Source organism: Lethenteron reissneri, chromosome 8 (assembly GCF_015708825.2).
Source record: "Lethenteron reissneri isolate LAM-NWPU_2019-01 chromosome 8, ASM1570882v1, whole genome shotgun sequence".
Taxonomy (NCBI): domain Eukaryota; kingdom Metazoa; phylum Chordata; class Hyperoartia; order Petromyzontiformes; family Petromyzontidae; genus Lethenteron; species Lethenteron reissneri.
Window position 1 is genome coordinate 8,439,141 of NC_083786.1, and position 20,412 is coordinate 8,459,552.

Genomic DNA, 20,412 nt, shown 5'->3' on the forward strand with positions numbered 1-20,412 from the left:
TATTTCTCAAAAAACTTTGCTTTTGTGACCAGGCCATTGATGTTTTGAAATGTATCTATTTTTCAATGAGAAAACGTGGTGTGCATTTGTGTCATTCCTTCACGTAAAGTCCTGGTCACAAAAGCAAAGTTTGTGGGGAATAATAGCCATTTTCTAGACTTTTTAGGCGTAAGCAATTAAAAAATAACACTTACTACCGAGGGACAAAAATCGTGTTACACCGTGAATTGTCAGGGCATGTTTATTTGTTTTCGTGTTCCCCACGAGTACCGCTTGCAGTCAATGCAGACTCGACTCCTTGCAAGAGGTATCTCTTTGCTGCTTTGAACATCTTGACACCACCTGTTTTCATCGCCAGCGTGCGTAAACACCGATTCATTCATTACAAAAATATTTTTTCAACATTTACGTGCTCTTACTACCCCGCGCGTCCGGGGGGCCTCACCGGGGCATGGAGGTAGCGGGCACTCCGCCGTGGGTCACGTGGTAGGAGGGGCCCTCGGTGCTGAAGATGAAGACGACCTTGGGTCCCCGGCTGAAGCCCACGCGGGCCGGCACCTCAGAGCGATCCCCGCGGGCCTCCTTCGGAGCCGTGCCCGACACGCTGAGCCCCCCCTCGGGGTAGAGGAACACGGCGTACGTGTCCTCCTCGTCAGACACGATCACCGCTTGGAAGGTGTTCACCTGGGGGAGGGGCGGGGGGGGGGGTGGTTGAGGTTGAGCCAGTCAAGCAATTGTCTCGCCCTAACCTTTTGTAAACAGGCTCCAGTGCTAGCACTAACCCACCCAGCCACTCGCACTTTAGCCATCATCCAAGCAGCCACGAGCCCTATAGCCATAATCCAACCACCCTCCAGCGCTAGCCCGAACCCTGACCCAACCATCTACTGGCGCTGAAGCCGTGATTCAAGCAGCCACTTGCGCTATCACCCTAACCCGAACCTAACCAGCCACTGGCGCGCTCTAACTCTAACCCAGGCAAGTCAACTGAGCGAACGTAATCTCGGTTGACTGGCTGACCTCGTGGAGGGTAGGCGTGGGGCAAGCGAGATGGAACTGGGTGTCGATCTAGGTGTCTCAGGGTCACAGGTTGGGGGTGGGTCATCCCAACGGTGGGGTGTAGAGGGGGTGTAGAGGGGGGCGGGGGACAGTCTTCAAATGTCAGTCTTTTGAACTCGGTCCCTACGTTAATAAAATGAAAGATTCAACGTTATATATTTCGCTGGTAAATATCAATAAAACATCAATTATTGGTGCTGAGAGGGGGAGGGTCTCAAGAGAGGCTCGGTGGTGGAGGGGGGGGGCGATGGAACGTGGAGAGGGGTGGGGGCAATTGCCTCCCGTCGCACCCCCCCCCCCCCCCCCATTCTCGGATAGCCGCCATCGTCACGGGGCGACGCTGGGCGGGAACCACACAGCACGTGAGCGGTTCCTGTTCCTGCTCCTGCGGTGTCTATCAGCACGTGGTGGTGGGGGGGGGGTGGTGGTGGGGGGTGGGGGGGGTGGTGGGGGGGGGTGGTGGTGGTGGTGGGGGCGGTGGTGGTAGGGGGGGGGGTTGGTGGAGGGGGGGATGGTGGTGGGGGTGGGGTGGTGGGGGGGGTGGTGGGGGTGGTGGGGGGGGGATGGTGGGGGGGGTGGTGGTGGGGGGGATGGTGGTGGTGGTGGGGGGGGATGGTGGCGGGGGGTGGTGGTGGGGGGGATGGTGGGGGTGGTGGTGAGGGTGGTGGGGGGGATGGTTGGGGTGGTGGTGGGGGTGGTGGGGGGGATGGTGGTGGGGTTGGTGGTGTGGGTGGTGGTGGGGAAGATGGTGGTGGGGGGTTGGTGGTGAGGGTGGTGGTGGGGGTATTGGTAGTGGGGGGGTAGTGGATGTATGAGCTACACAGCGCGAATATGTTCCATAGCGGGGCTACAAAGCCTGCAGCATCAGAATCTTTATTTACGCTGGAGGAGGAAGAAACCGATGAGCTATGAAGTAGCGAGCTGCTACCACAACAACAACACACAACGCAACAAACACGACAGGGGTGCGAAACGGCGAGAATGGTCAGCAGGTCTCTGGCCTGGGGTCGGCGTGGGGGCGAATTGTGATCAACTTCACTAATCGGCATCCTTCTAAATCGTCGTCGTGGTCATTTTAGTTGATTTCATCGTGGTCATCACTGTCGTCACCGTAGATTTTATCGTCGTTATCGTGATCGTCATTGCCATTGCGATCCCCGTTCATGTCACCGTCATCGTCATCACAGCCGTCATAGTAGTCGTCGTCGTCGTCATCATCGTTATCATCAGCGTTATTATGACAGCAGCGGCGTCATCATCTGCCACCATCACTGCCATCGTTCCGACCTCCCACGGCGCCGATGGGTGCGGTTAAACCGCTTCGGGCGTGATCGGGGAGCGTGCGCGCGCGTGTTTGCTGCTTTGGAACATCGCTGGGGCCGTGCGAGGAGACGACACTGCGCACTTGGAGTGCGTCAAGGGCGAGGCGTGCGGACCAGTGGCCCTGCACGTGCTGGGGGAGGAGGAGGCTGCAAAGTGGCTCTGTGGCTACGTGCGGCGCGGGGTGGCCGTGCACTCAAAGAGCATTTATTTATTCGTCGCAAATGTATCTGGTGTTTTGACTGTGGGAAGTAGCGTGCGACAGCATTCACTGAACTAAACGAATATTTCCATCATCGTCATTATCATCGCCCTGAAGCCATCACCTAGCCCTGGGCTGGCTCCCTCTCTCTTTCTCTCTCTCCCAATCTCCAACCTCCCATGTCCGACGGGGTCACTCCAACACGATCCTTATTTTTGTCTCCAATTCTAACGAAATCACTCCGCATCCATTCCCCAGCAACCTCCCGCCGCCCGCCCCCCTTATTTCTCTCTCCCACCCCCGTCCCTCCCTCTCCTCTCTACCGCCCCCACCGCACCACCCCAGCCGCATCCTCCCTTTGGACAGAGATGCTCAACTGCAGAATCAGAAACGCATGAGTTAAATTATTGGTCAGTGTCCCACCCAGCACCAAAATCCTCAGCAGCACTGGCAGCAGCATTTGCAGCAGCGTCGCCACCATCGTGATTACCAACAGCATCGTCATCAGCCATGATCAATCCACTGCTGGATGAGAGCCTTTGCCAAGCTGTCGTCGCCACCTCTCACGATCCTGCGGTGCGACAATCCATCCAGCGACCTGCACACGGCCCCATCTCTCATCGGCGGACGTCCCCTCGGACGCGTTCCGTTCTTTGGCCTTAACTCCGTTGTGAGTCTCGACCATCAGCCGTCCATCAAACCCCTTCCACCAAACGACGCGCCCTGCACGAACATTCATTTGAATTCCGTCGTTCAACCGGCGTGCCCTTCTCCAATCCGCGCGCTCCCCTCTCCGCCTCTCGATGCGAATTCCATGGGGAGCGGAACCGGAAGAAGAACCGACGACGACGTGCACACGTACGTCGTCGGAACGCGAAAGGGAGTTTAACAGGACAATCGGACGCGCGAGTCGTGGATTTTAAGGATTTCCCAGGGGTAACGAACTGCGGTAATGATGGTGCCAGCTGGTACCAGGGTTGGCGTTGCCCTCCGTCTACCCCCATCCCCCTCCCCTCCGCGGGCTGCCCGACAGACGACGCTATCACGGCTATGGATTGGTGACGGGCGCCAGGAGGCACGAGGAATCCATGGAGCGCACGTGCTGTCTGCCGTGAGAATTAGCCAATGGGAAGGCATCGATCGGCAGCGCACGTTACGTACGCGTTGATTGCCTTTTAAAGAGTAGGGGGGGAGAGAAAAAAACGTCTCACGCGTGGTCGTCAAGTCAGTGGTGGAAATTCCACATTCCCATGGCGAGGATGTGTTTTTGTACCAGACGTGTAACGATTCAGCCTATGCAACCCCCCCCCCCCCTCAACTCACCCTCAACCACGGAGACAAAGACACAGACCGCCATCCCCTTCTGCAGTGATTCGACGAATTTTCGTGACCAACTGACTCCACCTTGCGACAACGCAGTCCATGTAAGCCCACGGGTGTCTACGCGAGTTTATCCCTCTCTGTGTCCGCCTATGAGCCTCTACGTGAGTCATTTCGTGACCGGACCAAAACCACACAACCCGGATTTCACGAACCCGCGACCCTCGACTGTGCCGGCTCAGTGACTCCCTGACCCCTTGACCCCATCCGGCCACTTCCAGACCGGACTGAGACCCGTCAACTCACTACTCCGGTGGCTGCCCGTGGGTGTCCTCGCCAAGTCGACGGTGGGGACCGCCGGGCTAGAGGCCATCAACTTAACGGACCCGGATTCGAACCCGTGCGTCGGCGTTGGTATTGGCCGCCCAGCGGTCCGTGACCGACGGACGCTGGGTCACGGGGTGGGGGTAGGGGTGGGGGGTAAGGAGGCTGGAGGATGGAGGGGGCAGGCGGGCGGGGCTGGGGGGAGCAGGGAGAAGAGGCAAGGGCGCGGGGTGGGGGGCTTATTAACACCGTTTCCCGTCGGCAAAGACAAAGTGACATTTCATTTGGCCGTGGGTGCCGGGGAAAGAGAGAGAGCGAGAGAGCGCGCGGCTGCTGCTGCTGCGGCGGCTGCTGCTGCTGCGGCTGCTGCTGCTGCTGCTCTAACCCGGCAGGGGTAGCCGCAGCGTCGACGTCGCCTGGCTCTGACCGGTGCCGGTATCGACGCGCCCTAATCAACACCGTGGAAAGGGCGCGTCAAGCGGGGTAGGAGAACACTGGGGGGGGGGGGGGGCGGTGGGAGGGGGGGGAGGCTCGAAGCATCTCTGATGGAACCGAGCGCTCGTCAGAGAGACGACAGAGAGGGAGAGAGAAGAGAGAGAGGGGAGAAGAATGTGCGCTGTCGGCACCGATAGATCGGCCGAGTTTGGACGGGTTGAGCCGAGAGACGGGATACGCACCCGGGGGCTGAGTTGTCCTGGTTCGGGGGGTAGTTGTTTGTGTTGTGGTGGTTGTTTGTGTTGTGGCGGTTGTTTGTGCTGTGGCGGTTGTTTGTGTTGTGGCGGTTGTTTGTGTTGTGGCGGTTGTTTGTGTTGTGGTGGTTGTTTGTGTTGTGGTGGTTGTTTGTGTTGCGGCGGTTGTTTGCGGCGTCGTGGCGATTTGTGCCGCCCCTCTCCCGCGGAAACCGCCGGCACCCACCTGCCCGGGGTTGGCGTGCACCGCTACCCGGTCCCACGTGGCCAGGAATCCGGCGATCGGAGCGAAATTTCCGGCCGCCGGGAACGCGCGGCGCACGTGGGCGGCCGCGGCGTCGAGGACGGCGCGGTCGGAACCGGCGGCGCCGGCGGCGTCGTCGTCGTCCCCCCGGCTCCTCCCGTCGAGCGCGCGGAAGAAGACGTTCCCCCCGGCGTGGCCTGGCGGCCCCCCGTTCAGCTCTTGGGTCTCGAGGTCGGCGAGGAAGGGGGCGATGACCCCGAACTTCGTGGGCAGCGGCCCGTCCACGTAGGAGCCCTCCTCCGGCACGTCGTGCGGGGTCACGAAGCCGTTCACGCTCACCTGCCGGTCGGGGGTGGGGCGGGCGGGGGGGGGGTGGTAAAGGGGGTTAGGGGGAGGGGAGGGGAGGGGGGTGTATGATGGATATTCGGTCGAACTTCTTTGGCACCGTACGTAGCCAACCGCGCCAATCGTAGGTGCAGGTGAAAGGGCAACAAACCAGACACACAAAGCAGTTCTAGAAAAGATTGTTTTCAATCGAGATTTAGGTGGCACAGTCGGTTAGTGCGATGTCCTCCGAACCCGGCGACTCGAGCTCGAATCCTGCTCACAGCCACCAACACCAGTGATGATTATCTGAACCAGTTCTGGGACTCCCCTAGGTCGACTCAGCCTCAAACGAGTACTTGCTGCGGTGTGTAGTAAACATCGCCACTAGGGAGACAAAGGCGGCCGGTCGTGGTGTTGGCCACCCACCCCCTCGTGTACCGTGCCGGCCTTCATAGGTGATCGCTAACAGCACTTGCCCCTACAGTCTGTTAAGGCTATATGAGGGATCTTTGTCTTTGGGGTGAGGGAAAGACAGGGCTATTCGCTCGACAATTCGGTCGTATGTTTGGCCGTTCAGCTGATCCATTAATCCGACATTCGTTTGCAGATAGTCATTCAGTCATTCGCTCATTCATTCGGTAGTTATTTTTTTTTCTATTTCTTTGGTCCATCCAACTGATCGGGCGCTCGTTCATTCCCTTGGTCCATTCGTTCACTCATACTTCAACCACGCTGGTCAGTGCGGGGAGGTTGAGCTCAGAGGTGCGAGCATGGAATTAAAGTACGGAGTGAAGTGCTGCTGGCCTGCCCCTTCGCTGCCCACAGCCTAGCCCCGGGGGCAGCCCATAGCACCTTGTAATGCACAATCATCCAGCCTCAACAACTGCTAAGCGTGCCGAGGTGCGCGACGTTTTGGCCACCGCGATCGGGTGGACGGGGGCTCTGTGAACACTCGTGGGACATCGCGCGAGATCGACAAGAAGAGCTTAGCGGCTCATCGGGTTTCTCCAGCCTCAATCGGGATTCGTGACTCGTCAATGTCACGCGAGCGCTGACCCCAGCGCCCGTCGAGGTGTGAGCGAGTGGCTCAGTTTGTTTCTTGACGAGCGATCGTTGTCACCCGTTCCACACTAAGAATCACATTTTCACATTATGCCTTCCTACCAAATAATAATATTAATAACTGTTTTTGTTTAACACCTCCGCGGTTTTCCATTATTAGTTCCATCCGATTATGGGTGAGTGCGGGAGCGCGCGTGTGTATGTGTGTGTGTGCGGTCTCGAAGTGCACCTAGCCTGGCACGAGCGTCGTGGCGACGTCAACCGGCACGTAGTGACGAGTGGCGGTTGTCGTTGCGCGGACTTGGGCTGCAAACCCGGCGAACCCGAGTTCGATTCCCACTCACGGCCCAACTTCTGTGACGACTATCTGAGCCAGGCCCTGTCCTTAGATTAGCATTGGGGAGACAAATACGGCCGGCCGGGCGTGGTGCTGGCCACTCCATTTCCCTCTGACAAATTAGTCCGATGTGTAAACATCGCCACTGGGGAGACAAAGGCGGTCGGGCGTGGTGCTGGCCACCCACCCCCTCGTGTGCCGTTCCGGCTACTCGCTAACAGCACTTGCCCCAACAGTCTGCTAAAGGCTATATGGGGTATATTTGTCTTGTGTGTGTGTGTGTGCACGCTATGTGGGTTAAGCGATGCGGGCAGGTGTGAGACATTTATCCGCGAAAGTTGCCATCAATCACGATTTGCGTACAAATTGGGCTCGGATTCAATGCGTCGCAAACAATTCAGAACTTTACCACTGAGAAATAATGGAACAGGATAATCTGCATGTAAACTATGATGGGATTGTGTTGCCGCGACAACGCATCGCGACAACGCATCGCGACAACGCATCGCGACGCTGCATACCCCCCACAAATTACAGCTATTCCGAAAAGTTCGTCAATTACACCGTGGCCCTGAAAGGAAAACAAAACAGAACATATATAACCTATACTCGTTGGTTATTTCGGTAAAGTCACGTAGTTAGAACTAAAACAAATCACGACGTTTCGATTGCAACTCAAGCAACCTTCAATAACTTGCAGCTCTCTCGCCCACTTCAGCAAATGTTTTCTTGCCGTGGGTGTTCCCACCTGATGAAGGTTGCTTGTGTTTGCAATCGAAACGTCGTGATTTGTTTTATTTATTTTCTACCCACGTGACTTTACCGAACGAACCAAAGAGTATGGATTCCTGCAGTCACGAAAGCTTCAAATCTAGATATTTATAAACTGTATATATTATATATAATGTAATGTTATTACTGAAGTATTACTGTATTACAAAAGGGCTATGTTTCAGGCAATGACGCTTCTTCGTAACACTTGTTTGAATGCGTTATGAAGGAAGGACCATTCCCCGAAACGTCGCCTATTTAATATTTTCCTTTTTTATCACAAAGATTCCCCCGTGTAGCCTTAACAGAATGTTGGGGCAAGTGCTGTTAGCGAGCACCTATGAAGGCCGGAACGGCACACGAGGGGGTGGGTGGCCAGCACCACGCCCGACCGCCTTTGTCTCCCCAGCGGCGATGTCACTGAGGGAGACAAAGGCGGTCGGGCGTGGTGCTGGCCACCCACCCCCTCGTGTGTCGTCATAGGTGCTCCATAACAGCCCTTGCCCCTGCAGTATGTTAAGGCTATACGGGGGAGGTATCTTTGTAATTGGTGGTCGTGTAATGATGAGTGGTCATAAATTGAAAATGCGAAACTTAGTAATGGGGTGTATGGCGAGCGGATTGTGGATTGCGAGGGAGGGGGAGGAAGGGGGGTGAGTGATCCAGTCATGCAAACGCTAATCTCGAACCCAACCAGCCACGTAACCAACACTAATCCCTAACCCAACCCAAGCCACGAGTGTTAAGCCTCTAAACCCGAACCAGCCGGTCGACTGGGCATATATGGGCAGAACGCTCCATTCTCAGTGTCCTAGTGCTGCACGCGTAAATATACTCGGGATATATTTTAGACCATCGCCTGTTGGCATGCAGCCCCCCAGTGTGATCCAGCGGCGCGTGTTGACGCAAGTAAAACGATGGGGGGGGGGGGGGGTGAGTTTCAACGTTCTGGTTATCGTCAGCAGAGTGAGGATTGTAAATAGATAAATTGCTTCTGGGTTGCCAGATGTTGTTGGCCAAAGCACTCCCTCAAAATCAGTGGTTCTTAACCTGTACTGCAGCTTTGGTTTGCAATATTTATTTGTATAACGTAAAAAAAAATTCATAGGGTTTGATGAAGCAAAGTGCCCGTGCTTAATTTGTGTTTTTTATTATTTACCTTCGAAAAACAAATGTGGCCACGTCTCGCACCCCCAAAAGGGGCATCTCGCACCCCCAGGGGGTGCGCGCACCCCAGGTGAAGGAGAGCCACCGCTCTAGACGAACGGAGGGGGGCCTCTTCTTGAACACAGGTTCACCAACGAGCGCAACTGGTATGTATGTTGAACTTCTTTCGCGCCGTACGTAGCCAACCGTGCGACTGGTCACGAACACGAGCCGCCAAGGCGAGTTGGGAATGCAAAATGACAAGATTGAGATATTTTGTCGTTTCGAAATTCGGTCAATTAACAATTTTTTTATTTAGAAAAATCGATATTTCAAGGGCGGCAAGATGCATTTGGTTAATACGAGACGGGCGCGTCCTGAATAATTAACGGAGGGGGACGGGGGGGCAAGGTTTTACAACCCGCCCACCACATTGGGTGGCACGTGTTGTTATTTTAATTGTTGTTGTTGTTGTTGACGTCAACCGCTGCCCCACCGCCATCGAACGCACGCTCGATCGGTCGCGTGCGCAATAATCAACACATTGATCTGCTCGCTAATTGCGTCGAGTTAAAACGAGCGTGATGGGGCCCGTGGGGGGGGGGGGGGGGGTTGGGGGGGGGGTTGGGTGATTGTGTTTTTTTTGGGGGGGGTGCTGTGTGTGGGTCAGCCTGTGCGACGGATTTGGGTGTGTGTGGTCGGGGTAGCGGTTAGCGCTACGCTGCGCTACGAACCCGGCGATCCGGGTTCGATTCCCGCTCACGGCCAACACCGGTGACGATGATCTGAACCGGCCCTGGGCCTCCCCTAGGTCGACTCAGCATCAAATGAGTACCTGGTACGGTGTGTAAACATCGCCACTAGAGAGACAAAGGCGGTCGGGCGTGGTGCTGGCCACCCACCGACCTCGTGCACCGTTCCGGCCTTCATAGGTGCTCGCTAACAGCACTTGCCCCTACAGTTTGTTCAAGACTATACGGGGGTCTTTGTCTCTTTGCACTGTGTGTCGAACTTCTTTCGCACCGTACGTAGCCAACAGCGGTGGTGTGGAGGGGTTCGTCGCAATGCGCTACGATCCCCAGCGACCCGAGTTCGATTCCTGCTCACGGTTCAAAACCAGCGGCGATCGTCTGAACCCGGTCCCGGTCCTCCCCTAGGTCGACTCGGCCTCACATTACTCCGATGTGTAAACAACGTCACTGGGGGAGACAAAGGCGGCCGGCCGTGGTGCGCCGTGCCGGCCTTCGTCGGTGCTACCCTCTAACAGCACTTGCCCCAACAGTCAGTTACAGGCTACACGGGAGATCTTTGTAATTGGGGGAGGGTGGGAGCAGAGAGCTCGCTTAGCCCCCCCCCCCACCCGATACACCACATCGGGATGTCTCCGCTGGACGCTACAGCGCCGCCTTCTCCGCAGGGAGACCAATCCCCATCGCCGGCCCGATTAACTCGGGCAGCCCCCGCGATGATTGAGGGCGACGCGAGCCGGGCGGGGGGTTGCGGTGGAAGGGGATGGGATCCATCGCGGGATAACGAGGTCGTGGGGATCACGCGCGGGGATGGAGACTCTGGGGAGGAGGGCTCCGCTACCCAGGCCCCCACCACCCCCCACCACACACTGCACAGCGAATTCCTCGGCTGCAAACTCGACTCGGGCGAGTTGCAACGGCCGACGATCCGCGGCTCTTCAAGGAACTGCTTCGTGACGTCATTCATTAAGGAGCCACCATCACCGTCTCGCCACGCAGTGCGAGCCTTGATGTCCCCCTGGGTCTAGGGTTAGACTACGGTTCGGGCTCGGGCAGGTGTTAGGTGAAGGTTAAGGCGAGGGTTAGGGCTAGGCTAGGGTTAGATAACACTGGTCAACAAAAAAAATACATTTTTTCTGGCCTGGACTTTTGCAGCTGTTTTAGACTAATTTCAGGGTGCTGATTCCAAATCTGATCTCAGATTTGCTCTATCACATCTCATTTTTATGCTAACGGCATACCCCATTTTCATTGATTTTACCCGAAATTAACTCTTGTCACTTATGATTGCAAGTTGTTGCGAGTCAGTGACTGCTTTAGTGTTAAAATATGGTGCTGTATTTTTAGGATAGTGTGTTTATAATATAATTGTATGTAGATATCCACATTTATTTAATATTTTTCTTCTGCAGTTTTTTTGAAAATGCAATATTTGATATCTCAAAAACCTGATGTGATAGACAAAAACGGATTCCAGATTTGGAATCAGCACCCCAAAATTACATTATGACCGTTGGAATACCTTATGCCAGAAAAAGTGTGTTGACCAGCGTTAGTCTCGTGCTTGTGCTATGGTTAGTACGAGACTTGCTCTGCTACTACGGCAAATCCTACATCAAGGCTTTGCCGGGCTATCCCATTGCGAGGGAGGAAGGTATCCACATCTATCTTAGAAAAAACAAACCCTACCCACGATATTTCGATAGCCGCACAATGCACACGCGGGTGAATTCGAGACGGCGGTGGTCCTCAATACAAAACTGTCACGAAGCGGCAGTCCTTTAAAGAGCCGCACGCGGCTTCCAGAGCCCCAAGGGGGGTTCCTGACCCCTGCCTTGGACCAAACTGTTGGGTTCACAGAAACGTCGGCTGGCGGCGAGGGGGGTGGTGGGGAGGGGTCGATGTGGATTTTAAGAAGCTGTTTTTTTTTAGTTTTTACAACTGGCGTGCCAGGAAATGGAATTGAACCGGTGACCTCCGGTGGCAATGATGATCGTCAGACCGCTGGTGGCTGCATCTCGCGCGCGCGCTGAAATGTCCCTTCCCCTCCACATCACCCCCGCCTCCAAAGAACCCGCTTGCATTCTGCTCACCTCCAGAGAGAGAGAGAGAGGGCGCGCCAGACAGAGACGCGAGAGACGGGAGAGAGAGACGAGAGGGATTTTGACAAAACCAATGTCGCAGCTAAATTTGGAGAAGATGGCTCGCGCGACTAAATTACCCCCGGCCCGAAGCGCTCAGCTTGGCCACAGAGATGTCCCAGAGGATCAAAGTGCCACAATGCAACAGTTGGCACGTCCATGAGGCTGTATGCAGCGCTGTTCAACTGATGCACGTGCGCGCGTGGGTGGGCTGGTGTGTGTGTGTGTCTCTTTGTTTTTGTACGCGCGTCTATGTGGATGTGCGTCTGTGTGTGTGTGCGTGTGTGTCTCCGTGTGTCCTTGTGTTTCTGAGTGGGGGTGAATGGTCGGTGTGTAAACGTGGGTGTGTGTACGCGTGTCTCTGTGTGTCCCTGTGTTTCTGAGTGGGGATGAAGGGTCGGTGTGTAAACGTGGGTGTGTGTACGCGTGTCTCTGTGTGTCCCTGTGTTTCTGAGTGGGGATGAAGGGTCGGTGTGTACACGTGGGGGTGTGTACGCGTGTCTCTAGGTGTGTCCCTGTGTTTCTGAGTGTGGGTGAATGGTGGGTGTGTACACGTGGGTGTGTGTACGCGTGTCTCTGTGTGTCCCTGTCTTTCTGAGTGGTGGTGAATGGTCGGTATGTACACGTGGGTGTGTGTACGCGTGTCTCTGTGTGTCTCTGTCTTTCTGAGCGGGGGTGAATGGTGGGTGTGTACACGTGGGTGTGTGTACGCGTGTCTCTGTGTGTGCCTGTCTTTCTGAGTGGGGGTGAATGATGGGTGTGTACACGTGGGTGTGTGTACACGTGTCCTTCTGAGTGGGGGTGAAGGGTCGGTGTGTACACGTGGGTGTGTACGCGTGCCTCTGTGTGTCCCTGTCTTTCTGAGCGGGGTGAATGGTGGGTGTGTACACGTGGGTGTGTGTACACGTGTCTCTGTGTGTCCCTGTCTTTCTGAATGTGAGTGAATGGTGGGTGTGTACACGTGGGTGGGTGTACGCGTGTCTCTGTGTTTCGCTGTGTTTCTGAGCGGGGGTGAATGAATCCGAGACCGGCGAACCCGAGTCGGATTCCTGCTTACAGCCGCCAATACCAGTGACGATTATTTTGAACCGGTCCTGGGCCTCCCCAAGGTGCGCTACTCCGTGCGGTATGTAAACAGCGCCACTGGGGAGACAAAGGCGGCCGGGCGTCGTGTTGGCCACCCACCCCTTCGTGTGCCATACCGGCCTTCGAAGATGCTCGCTGACAACACTTTACCCAAACAGTCTATACAAGGCTATACGGGGGATCTTAGTCTTTGTGCTACTAGATATAGCAATCTCTCTCACTCGCTGTGTATGTAACAGCAGTGTGCACGCAGCATTGCGTAAACGCAGCGCTCAATAAAATCAATAGCGCTACACTCGAGACGATGGCAGTGCGGACAAAATAACTGTTGTAATGTACTTCTATGGCTCACCCGCTACACTCTTGACAACAACGTGCGCCGCGATGGCAAGATGTTAACTCCCTCGCCTGGTATGCAGGAGGCCGTGGGTTCGATCCCGACGCTGACGCCTGCTGTATATTTGGAGTCTGCGTGTCTCTCTCTCATCATAAACATCACGGTGGCTAGGAGATGTTAACTACCTCGCCTGGTATGCAGGAGGTCGTGGGTTCGATCCCGACGCTGACGCCTGCTGTATATTTGGAGTCTGCGTGTCTCTCTCTCATCATAAACATCACGGTGGCTAGGAGATGTTAACTACCTCGCCTGGTATGCAGGAGGTCGTGGGTTCGATCCCGACGCTGACGCCTGCTGTATATTTGGAGTCTGCGTGTCTCTCTCTCATCATAAACATCACGGTGGCTAGGAGATGTTAACTACCTCGCCTGGTATGCAGGAGGCCGTGGGTTCGATCCCGACCCTGACGCCTGCTGTATATTTGGAGTATGCGTGTCTCTCTCTCATCATAAACATCACGGTGGCTAAGGAGATGTTAACTACCTCGCCTGGTATGCAGGAGGTCGTGGGTTCTATCCCGACGCTGACGCCTGCTGTATATGTGGAGTCTGCGTGTCTCTCTCTCATCATAAACATCACGGTGGCTAAGGAGATGTTAACTACCTCGCCTGGTATGCAGGAGGCCGTGGGTTCGATCCCGACGCTGACGCCTGCTGTATATTTGGAGTCTGCGTGTCTCTCTCTCATCATAAACATCACGGTGGCTAGGAGATGTTAACTACCTCGCCTGGTATGCAGGAGGCCGTGGGTTCGATCCCGACCCTGACGCCTGCTGTATATTTGGAGTCTGCGTGTCTCTCTCTCTCATCATAAACATCACGGTGGCTAGGAGATGTTAACTACCTCGCCTGGTATGCAGGAGGCCGTGGGTTCGATCCCGACCCTGACGCCTGCTGTATATTTGGAGTCTGCGTGTCTCTCTCTCATCATAAACATCACGGTGGCTAAGGAGATGTTAACTACCTCGCCTGGTATGCAGGAGGCCGTGGGATCGATCCCGACGCTGACGCCTGCTGTATATGTGGAGTCTGCGTGTCTCTCTCTCTCTTCCCGTGGTCGCGTGTATTTTTCTCCGGGTCCTCCGGTTTTCCCCCTCCACATTTAGAAACAACGTCACGGCGTTCAGAGTATTTGGCTGCTGCTATACATTTCCACGTGGTAATCCACTTCCACGAGCTATCATTGGTGGCCAGGTCGCTTCTGAAAAAAGAGCTACATAGCTCAGCGATGCCTTAAATGGTAAAATAACATTAGTTTAGTTCGTATAACTGCCGTCGTCAAGCAATGGAATAACTGAGGGGCCGTGCAGAGCCCATTGCAGGCCTCTGCTGTCTCCACACTCCCGTGTGTAACTCACGGGATGTGTCGGCCCATCGGCTCTGCCTCTTGGCTCCACAGAGAACGTTTTATACTGGTAGGAACCTCCTGGTTACACCAGCCCACAGGGGATTATTGTGTCCGTCCGTCCGTCGTGCATCCAAAAATGGGAGGGGTGGGGCTGGGTGGGGAGGGTGGGGAGGGGAGGGTGGGGAGGGGCTGGATGGGGAGGGTTGGGCTGGGTGGGGGGTGGGTGGGGAGGGGCTGGGTGGGGAGGGTGGGGTTGGGCTGGGTGGGGGGTGGGTGGGGAGGGGCTGTGTGGGGAGAGTGGGGAGGGGCTGGGTGGGGAGGGAGGGGCGGGCTGGGTGGGGAGGGAGGGGCTGGGTGGGAAGGGTGGGGAGGGGCTGGGTGGGGAGGGTGGGGCTGGGTGGGGGGTGGGAGGGGTGGGGCTGGGTGGGGAGGGGCTGGTCACCTCGTGGTGCCCTTACAAAACTCAACGTTTAACCTACTCACGCCGGCTTGTGCCCGCCCTCACAGTCGGGCATATTTGCGGAATACACCACGCCGCCGTTGACCCTGGCCATTGACTGAGCAACCCAGCGTTCCTACCAGCTCCCTCCGCAAGGAATGTGTTTATCCGACAGCGTTTGGTTTCGGAGAGTGGACCTCTGGACCGGTTTCCACCTCCCGGGTCTCATCAGCAGAGCACTACCGTGTAGTCGTTCTGTAGTAGTGGTCGTAGCAGCATCGTGGCGATACCGATGAGGGTTGCATTTTTTTTATAGAATATTTCCAGGGGGGGCTAGCCCCTCATTCTCACACCCCCCCACCCCCTCGCGTTAGAGGGGACGGGATGGGGGAGGGGGGGATGGGGGATGGACGGGGTAGTGGGGGGGAGGTGAGACAGGCACGTAACGAGCGTGGGGGGCAGGGGGCGGTCCCTTCTCTCCACCCCCGCCCCCCCCCCCGGTGGCCAAAGCTCCGAGTTGGGGGGGGGGGACCTTGACAACTACAATGAGATATGATTTCAACAAGTCAAAAGAATAACAACAACTTATTTACAACGCGGTTTGAATGTTTTTTTTTATGAAAATGCTTACCGGTTCAGACGATTATCTGAACCGTTCCTGAGCCTCCCCACTAGGTCGACTCAGCCTCAAATGAGTACCTGGTACGGTGTGTAAACAGAGCCACTTGGGAGACAAAGGCGGCCGGGCGTGGCAAGAGAAGTCGCGGTATACAAATAGCATCCAGGTGCGACCGTCGTGCGAGAGACCAATCAAATATTGGATGACCCCCCCCCCGCCCACCACCTGACCCACTGCCGCACCCCCTGAGCTGATGATATCTTTGCTGAGCTACTAGGGGCTGGCAGGTGTCGGGGTGGCCGGGGGTGGCACGAATATATTAAAAAATTTCTGCCCCCACCACCCAGCTCCGCCTGATGAATTCTCTCACCCGGAACGCTTCTGCGGTCGTCTCAAAGAAGGGGATGGGCACGGCGAGGTTGACGGGCCACGAGGTGATGTCGTCTCCCCCGGGCAGCACCTCGTCACCCGTGGCCGAGCCGTACGACAGCAGCTCTCCCCGCGAGAGGCACCGCACCCGGGGCAGCAGAGACACCGCCAGGAGGGCAGCCAGGGGCAGCCAACGCAGCAGCAGCGGCGGCAGCGGCGGAGGGGACCCCATGGCACCGGCTTTGGTGGGTCTGGGGAAGGAGGGAGGTTTCAGTTGCATGTATTAGGTATAGTCCTGTGAGCCATGCGGCTGTTGACTCGGGTGCAACCGCAACAAAACAAAAACATTGAACAAGGAACATCTTAAAGTGACGACGCGCAACAGAATAATCCAGGAAAAACCAGCAAAGTCTTCCAGGAAAAGCACTGTATATCAACGCTGTGTGCAAAAATCCCAGTGGGATGCAAGTCAAACAATAACAACCATAAGACAATTTTGATTAAAGTTAACAGGCTAACTCTGTACTACAACAAACACACATGGTGGGTGAAGAGGGTGTGAAGGAGGTGCTGGAAGGGATGATGGTTTTGGTGGTGGAAGTATTACTAGTGGTGGTTGGGTATTGGTGGTGATGTTGGTGGTGGAGTTACTTGTGGGGAGCGGTGGTGTAGCGGTTAGCGCGCTGCGCTATGAACCCGGCGACCCGGGTTCGATTACTGATCAAATGAGTACCTGGTGCGATGTGTAAACATCGCCACTAGGGAGACAAAGGCGGCCGGACGTGGTGTTGGCACACCCACCCCCTCGTGTGTTCTGTGCCAGCCTTTATAAGTGCTCGCTAACAGCACTTGCCCCTACAGTCTGTTAAGGGGGAACTTTGTGAGTTGCTGAGTGACTTGGTAAATGAAGGTGCAAATGAACGAACGAACGAGTGGGTGAGTGAGATAACGGGCGGGTGGGTGGCTGAGAGTACTACGGTTGCCACTTTTCCCACAGTACTGTCGACCAAAACCGGGACAGATTTCTCAGTCAGCGCCAGGGTTCTATCACAAGAAACCGTGCAGTTTCACGCTCCAGAGTCCCACACAGCAGAGGTCGCAACCGGGTACCCGATACCCGTACCCTACCCGATACCCGGCTACCCGTACCCGGCCGGCCGGGTACGGGTACCCGTTTGCGACCCTGGTGCGGCCGGGTACGGGTACGGGTAGGCCGTGAGTCACTGGTGAGTAACTGTTTGTCACTCATTTCCCAACGTCTTGTCTCTTCTCACAATTCAAGTTCCTAGAATCAATCCACCCGCGCCTGCAACATGGCTTCATCCCAGTGGTCGCAATCAGGTACCCGATACCCGGCCGTACCCTACCCGTACCCGGCCGGGTACGGGTAGGGTACGGGTACGGCCGGGTACGGGTACCCGTTTGCGACCCTGGCGCGGCCGGGTACGGGTAAGGAATCAAAACCCGTTTGCGACCTCTGCCACACAGCAACACCGGCACCGCATCTCGGTTACGAATCAAGCCCCTTGCCACCCGAAGCACAGCAGTCAAATCTGGGACTATTTGGGACTCTCTGGGATCATCCGGGTTAAATCCGGACTGGTGGCAACCCGCCTCGTGTCTGCAATGCACGACCGCTCGTTTATTTCTCGGCGTGGCACGCGCAGCACACGGCACCCACGGCTCGCTCACTTTTCACAAATAATCATCTTAATAACAATAAAATGTTGCCACGCATCTACTCTATTCACGTGTGTACACGCGCACACACATATTTTGTACAGATCATTTGCTCGCCGGCAATAACGCAGAGGTTTATAGCGCGCGTGTGTGTGTGTGCCGTAGCGAGGTGCAATGTCTCTTCGAGTTACAAAGACAAAGATCCCCCGTGTAGCCTTTAACAGACTGTTGGGGCGTGGGGTGGGTTGGAGGGGCAAGTGCTGTGAGCGAGCACCCACGAAGTAGGCCTGGCACGGCAACACGAGAGGTGTTGGGGAGGGGGGGTTAACGCCACGCCCGGCCGCCTTTGTCTCCCCCAGTGCTGATATTGACACACCGCACCAGGTTAACCCACTGAAGGCTGAGTCGACCTAGAGGAGGCACATGCTGGGTTCATATATTCGCCACCCGTGTTGGTCGTGAGCGGATAATCTTTACTGGGGTCGCAGGATTAGCGGTGCAGTGCGCTAACCGCTGCACCACCGCTCCCCACACACACATACACAAAAGACAAAGGTTCCCCTGCCTACCGTATAGCTCTTTCACAGACTGTTGGGGCAAGTGCTGTGAGCGAGTACCTATGTGAAGGCCGGCACGGCACACGCCCGGCCGCCTTTGTCTCCCCAGTGTGTCGATATTTACAACACCGCACCAAGGACTCATTTAAGGCTGAGTTGACACACGCACACAAAAGGCACAGATACCCCGTATAGCCTTAACAGACTGTTGCGGGCAAGTGCTTTTCGCGAGCACACACATAAAACTCAGACACACACGTAAGAACGCGCGAATTGTAAAAGCTGGCCAAATGCACACACACACAAACACATGCACTGACACACACACACATACTCCGACACACACACACACTCAATCCTACACACACACACTTCGTCGAACATGGAATGTGTAAGAAGCGCACAAAAGCGGACACACGCACCAGACGCACGCACCACACATACACACGGCCGGACACGGGATTCCTAAAAGCAACACAAAAGATCAGACACACCAGCGCACAGGAGACACGCAGACACACACACACACACACGCAGACACACATACACAGACACGCCTGATCGCCACCTCCACTTACCAGCAGACTGCGAGGAACGGAATGAGTGGAGGGAGGGAGGGAGGCTCGCCTTCTGCTGCCCGTCGCCTTCCCGGCCGAGGCAGAGGACGAGAGAGAGAGAGGAGAAGAGAGAGAGAGGAGACGGCGAGGGTGTACAGAGGGAGCGACGGGGAGAATAATGGGAGCGTGGTGGTGGGGTGGGAGGGATGGAGAGGAGGAAAGCGCAATGGGGGGTGGGTGGCGTGGGGGCGAATGGAGAGAGACACGGGGGAGAGGAGGGGGGGTGGGTGGTTGGTTGGTGGTGGTTGGGTAGAAAGGCGGTGGGTGGGTGGGTGGGTTGCGGGTGGCGTGTCGTGGTTGTAAGTGCTGGATGGTGGTAGGGTGGTGGTGGAGTGGTGGGTGTGGTTGTGGTATGTTGAAATGATGCGTGGCGGGGTCGAGGAGTGGGTGTGCGTGGTGCGTGTTGGTAGCGTGGTGGGTGGGTAGGGGTGGTGCATTGTGGTCGTAGCTGTGTATGAAAGTGATCGTGGTGGTGGTGGGTATAGTGGTTGGAAGAGTTGGTGAAGGTGGTGCTGATAAGATGGTTAGTGACAGCAGCGGTTGTGGTTGGTGGTAGTGAGTGGTTAGAGAGTTTTGGTGGTTATTGATGTCGGGTGGTGGTGCTGAGTGATGGAAGTGAGTGCATGGTACTAATGGTGAGTGGTCCCGTGAATGACCATGGAGAGTTTGTGTCTATGGCAGTGAGTGGCTGGTCGTGGAAGATGGCCAGTGGTTGGTGAGCTCTTATCTCCCCAGTTACACACCGCACCAGGTCTGACCCATTTAAGGCTGAGCCGACCTACCGCTCCCCACAAATACATACACTCACCCATGGACTCACTTCTATCACAGGATACTGCGCAGTGACAATAGACCGAGCGCCGACTGAGACATCTGTCCGGGTTTTGGTCGACCGTGAAAATCGTGGCAGCCCATGGACATGAACATTGCCAGATGCGATTCGAGCCGAGCCATTTCAATCTGGACGATCCGCAACCACCCCCAGCTCCACGTGGTCGGTTCAGATAGTCGCCAATTGAACTCGTTCGTGAGCGGCGAATCTTTAAGTCGGGTTGCCGGATTCGTGGCGAAGCGCGTTGACCTTCTTCTTTAGTGCTGCCTAACGGCGTGTGCGACTTCACGATGATATTGGTCCCGGTCTAGCACGGCGTGTAGAGTTTGTGCTGTTGTTAATTGTAGCCATGTTTTGATGTTACTGAGCCATGTCGTTTTTGGCCGTCCTGGTCGTTTTTTCCCTTCGATTTTTCCTTCCAGGATTTGCTTTAATAGCTGGTATTTGTGGTCGTTTCGGGCAATGTGGCCTAGGTAGTAACACTTCCTGCTAATGATGGGCTTCAGCAGTTGCCTGTCAGTGCCCATATCCTGCAGAACTTGTGTATTGGTGGTTTTGGCTGTCCATGGGATTTTCAGCATTTTTCGTTGACCACTGCACCACAACTCCCCCCCCCCCCCCCCCGACACACAAACAAACATACTCAAGGTCCCCGCAACCCGTATAGCCTTGACAAACTTTTAGGGGAGGCTCAGGACCTGTTCAGATAATCGTCTGAACCGCTGCCCAAAATACAAAGATCCCCCCGTGTAGCCTTAACAGACTGTAGGGACAAGTG

General features: G+C 55.8%; 1 protein-coding gene across 1 annotated transcript; it reads right to left on the reverse strand.

Moving 5' to 3' along the window:
• Positions 1–441: 441 nt before the first annotated feature.
• On the reverse strand, positions 442–18,950 carry LOC133362870 (nidogen-2-like). Its single transcript, XM_061581815.1, has 4 exons — positions 18,764–18,950; positions 15,950–16,199; positions 5,141–5,497; positions 442–684 (listed from the first exon to the last, which is right to left on the reverse strand). The coding sequence occupies exons 2-4, from the start codon at positions 16,178–16,180 to the stop codon at positions 442–444; spliced, it is 831 nt and encodes a 276-aa protein (XP_061437799.1). The 5' UTR covers positions 16,181–16,199; positions 18,764–18,950.
• Between the last annotated feature and the right edge of the window lie 1,462 nt (positions 18,951–20,412).